At 32.3% G+C, this 5,039-nt stretch overlaps 1 protein-coding gene across 1 annotated transcript; it reads right to left on the bottom strand.

The window, feature by feature from the left end:
• Positions 1-887: 887 nt before the first annotated feature.
• Positions 888-4,720, bottom strand: LOC131930763 (F-box and leucine-rich repeat protein 13-like). The gene is made up of 4 exons (XM_059287370.1): positions 4,627-4,720; positions 2,806-2,896; positions 2,323-2,541; positions 888-2,122 (listed from the first exon to the last, which is right to left on the bottom strand). Exons 2-4 carry the CDS (start codon positions 2,878-2,880, stop codon positions 2,024-2,026), a joined length of 393 nt encoding a protein of 130 aa, XP_059143353.1. The 5' UTR covers positions 2,881-2,896; positions 4,627-4,720; the 3' UTR covers positions 888-2,023.
• Between the last annotated feature and the right edge of the window lie 319 nt (positions 4,721-5,039).

The following is a 5,039-nucleotide window of genomic DNA, read 5'->3' on the forward strand; positions in this document are numbered from 1 at the left end:
CTACCGTAATAAGGGAAACAATCCATTTTAATGCTACTTTAAAAATTTTAAATCAGATTTACCTCCCTTACATTTGATGCTAGATTGCCCTAAATGAAATCTCTTCCCTCTCCCCCCCCCCCCTCTTGTTTCTTTTGCCCCCTTGAGGTACGTATAGATTCTAGGACCAGGGTGACATTTTGACAAGGAACTCGATTGATGTATAATTTTATGAAGCATTTTACTCTTTCAAAATACTTGATAGTGAGGTTTTGGTCACTTAAGTAGCCACCACAGACATAGTGAGGTCAGGGACACTTCAATTGCTACTGAGCTGACATTACTGTGAGTGAGGATTTGGCCATCTCTAATGTTTTGTCAGCCCACTTCAGTATAGCTTAAATGTACAGTAACATATATCACACTTGGATCAATAATAAATCCCCAACAATCCCAAACAACTTTTTTTATTTTAACACCACCAGAAAATGTATTTATAAAGTTAGAATATAATGTATCATGTTATCAATAAATGAGCTATAATCTACCTCATATAGCATGAGATTGCGAAGGTTGGTAGTGAGGTCTTGGAGTGAAATATATTTCTTAAACTTTATTCAACTCTACGATGCTTTACAGCAAAACCAGACCAGATGATTCATGGTTTCTTATTCAAGATGGCTGAGGTTGTACACATACATTCTACTGAGTCCAACAAGTATAAAGTACACAAAGGTAATCTATGCAATTACATCTACTATAATGTCAGTTTCACTAAATATTTAACACACTATCAAAATCAATGTTCATTCTCAGGCCTGTTTCTCATACACAAAACAACAGCAGTACAGAACAGGTAAGTAAATCACAGTGCACAGGTTAAGCAAGAAAATCATACAAATTGTAAAACTGTGGCTTTGAAAACTCTTTTTAATATTGTAAATAAGGTACTTACATGTTAGGGGAAAAAACAATGTGAATACAAATGATATAAATGCAATCCACATTATTTTAAAATGGTTGTTCAGATTATCAATTACTGAGGCAAGATGGAAGGCATTAGACCTACATTTTTAACTGGTGTATTTATTTCCAAAATTGAGCTTAATAAAAAAATTTACAATCCCCAAAAAATTGTTAAAACTGAAATAAGTAATTATTAACTAAACATTTTTAATGTTTAATGGATTCAAGTAGAAGATAAAATTATCAATACAATGACATCAAATACTGTATGGTATCTTGAAGAAAAAAAAAAAATTTACATTCATATTTTTAGATGTATTGTATCTGAATATCAAATGTACAATTCTGATGAAAATGATACATCTATTTAGACAGTGCACAGATGCATGAGAATGAGCAAAATATCTGTTCTATGAAAGAACAATCTGTATCTTAGCACACGCACACACACACAAACATTATTTTCATAAAATATTTTATCAAAAGTAACATTTTTAAATTTTCTGAATGAATTTATTTTTCAAACAACACTTTCTTATTAAAAATTTTCAAATAATGGGTTGTTATGAAGTTGTTTAATGACATTAAGACTTGCTTATTGCACTTTATGTAATGTTATGGTATATAAAGAATCTTATTTTTTACATTTAATGATTAAATATCATTTCAATTTGAAATGTAAGCAATTTACAATTTCAATAACTGAAAAGAAATTGTTGCTTTTTTTTTTTAAATTCTCTTTAAAACGCATTTGTAACTATGTTAAGTTTGGTGCTGTAAACATAAACCAAATTGAAAAAAATACATTTTACTCAGCAGATATTTAAACAAACTATCACCAACCTTAACTATTTTTGTGATTAAGGGAAACTTGATTTCTTGCAAAATATTTGGCTCTGAATCTTTTTGCTTCTAAATTCCTTAAATGTTCTAAACATAGCAAAACTTAGGAATTGTTTTTAGAAGTAAATATAAAATTAGAATTATTACCTGAAAAATGAAAGGAAATAAATAATCTCAGTTCTTAAACACTTTGCCTTTGAAGAGCAAGAAATGCTTCTCCTGTCCACAACCACCGCTAAGAATTGGCCTCAGTAAGTGAAAATATTTCTGGTTTGTATCTTTCTTGAGCAATAAATTCAAAGCAATCCTTCTTTCTCTGTTCAAAGTCCTCCATCTTAAAATAAAAAATAAAATAAGAAATGAAATATAGGAAAGGAAATAACGGTTTTTCTTATCAACAATGTTTAAATTATGGATTAGGGCAAAAAATAGAATAACATTTCAGGAATTTACTTTTAAAAAAATTAAGTTCTTAAAATAAATTTTTTACAACAGCGTGAAGATGAAAACAAATTGAGTCATAACGAGTTGTACCTCGCCAAGTATCTCAGAGTACTCCTTGTCAAAGATGCTCCCATCTCTGATGAGTTGGCGCCGTATGTTATCTCTGTATGGATGAAGGTGTGATATCAAGGTCTCCCAGTTGATATTCTCTGGCCCAATATCACGAATTTGGCACATCTTATTCTCTATGTATTCTACTGGATTCTCAGGGCGTTCCATCATTAAAGAGCTCAGAAGTGACTCAAAAAGCTGTGAAAAATTATAAAATTATATTTTCAAAAGCTGTTATTTTCAAAGGTGAATTTTTTTAATATTTAAAATGATCTAGAATATTTTTTATGCATGATTGTATTTTAACATTTTCTTGAAATATGTACTAAATTATTTTTTATTTCAATAACAATATGCCTAACAATCAACCCCATTAACAAAAACTGACTGAAAATGCACAAGAATAGTCATTTTAGAGAAAAATAATAACTAAAAAATTAAAATAACATTTTGGAAGTTTACCTGAGGTATTTTGTGCTCTGCTAGGTATTTCTTTGTATCTTCTCTCAAAGAAAAGGAAGTAAGTTCTGTCTCCATAATGATTAGACAAATACTGAAAATAAAGAGGAACATTTTAATAAAAAAAGGTATTTGCCAAAACAGTCTGGCCTACATGTTTGTAAATCTAACATCTAAATCTACATATGGTGTTGTTTTATTACTAATCTAATGTAAGATCAAAACTTAACCTTAACTGCGGCTAAACCATACAAGTTAAGTGTTTTCTAGATACTGGGTTTATGTATGGGTGTCCAACTTTAAGAATATTTCTTGTATATTTTAAAATTAATTGTTTTAATTAAATACATTTTCATTTGGCTAATAATATCCAAATACGGCTAGCAATAAATTAATTTAATATATATTCTGATACATCAGACCTAACCCTAATCCTTGCTAATTCAAAGACCTAAAAGTTTACTAGCATAACAATACTAACACTAATTAGTAAGCCTTAGGCCTTTGGCATATGCTGTGTGTGCAGGGCATAGAGTAGACACTAGGTAGGTAGATGCACCATACTAAAAAAATTTTGGAGTATTTTACCCTAAAACCACATGAGTTAGCTAGAGGAGACTGCCTGCTTTCCACTAGACTTCTAATATCAAATTGTATGTTCATTATGTTTCTAATCATTAAAACACAGTATGTAAAATACATTCATTCACACTGAATAGAGAATACAGATCAATAGGGCCTATAGTCAATATTATATAGAGTGTATAGTAGTTATAGAGTACTATACTATAGAGAGCAGTCATAATCTCTAGGCCTAGGTATTTTAATTTTTAATACTAATAAATAACGAAGTGTCTACTCTGAATAAGATTTTTCGGCAAAAGATAGTTCTGCGCATGCGCAGTGACCTATGGCTAGGGTTAGGGCTAGAATGAGGGTTAGGGGTAGGATTAGGGATAGGGTTAGGGCTAGGGTTAGGGTTAGGGTTAGGGATAGGATTAGGGATAGGGTTAAGGATAGGATTAGGGTTGGTATTAGGGTTCTGCGGTTGTAAACACACGCATGCGCAGTACCATCGAAAACATCGCCGCTAAGTCGTAGTTTCTCTCCATTGCGCATGCGTATCGCATGCGTATCTTATTCCGACTAGAATCGGCCTTTAATAGGCATAGACTCTAGTTAATATTTATTTAATAATTTTACTAGATCTAGATCTAGATACATTTTATTTCATTTTAATTTTTTTTTTAAATTAATTTAAATAAATTATTAAAATTATTATTTTATTTTTCCTTTTTTCTTTTACTTTTAGTAATTTAGTTTAAAGTTTATAGGCCCCTAACATAATAGGCCGATTCTAGTCGGAATAAGATACGCATGCGATACGCATGCGCAATGGAGAGAAACTACGACTTAGCGGCGATGTTTTCGATGGTACTGCGCATGCGTGTGTTTACAACCGCAGAACCCTAATTATGGCCTAATACCAACCCTAATCCTATCCTTAACCCTATCCCTAATCCTATCCCTAACCCTAGCCCTAATCCTATCCCTAACCCTAGCCCTAACCCTATCCCTAATCCTACCCCTAACCCTCATTCTAACCCTAGCCATAGGTCACTGCGCATGCGCAGAGCTATCTTTTGCCGAAAAATCTTATTCCGAGTAGACACTTCGAACATAATATAACTAACTAAGACTTAGTCTAAGTATAAGAATTAGATTTGACTCTAGATCTAGCCTAACCCTAACTCTAACAAGGTAAAAGATGTAAAACTGTATAAATATAGATTTAGAATCTATATATTTATAAGACAACTCCACCTTTTATTCGGTTTACAAGCAAGTTTTTTTGTTTTTATTCTTCTTCTGCCTTCCGTTCTTTCGAACCCGCTAAAGAGCCTGTTACTATAGCACTGTGACGCATTCAAAACGAAGCTACACTTATTTTATTTTCGTAAATATCCATGTAAAATAAAATAAAAAAAAAACAACATATGATAGACCTTACAATACGTCGTTACGCAGATTAAATCAGTGTTTCTTCAAGACTTTTTTTCTCCGGGGGTGCACTTGAAATTTTCGGGGGGGGGGGGGGGGCGGACTAAAATTTCCGGGGGATGGGGGGGGGGGGGGGGGGGGGTCAAAAGTTACTGTCAAAAGTATACATTTCCTATGTAAATGTAGACTCTTCGGGTGGGGGGAGAAACTCTGGATTAAATATGTAAATTTTGAAT

This window comes from Physella acuta, unplaced genomic scaffold (genome assembly GCF_028476545.2).
Source record: "Physella acuta isolate Inbredline_101_S28 unplaced genomic scaffold, ASM2847654v3 ptg001839l, whole genome shotgun sequence".
In the NCBI taxonomy this organism is placed as follows: Eukaryota; Metazoa; Mollusca; class Gastropoda; family Physidae; genus Physella; species Physella acuta.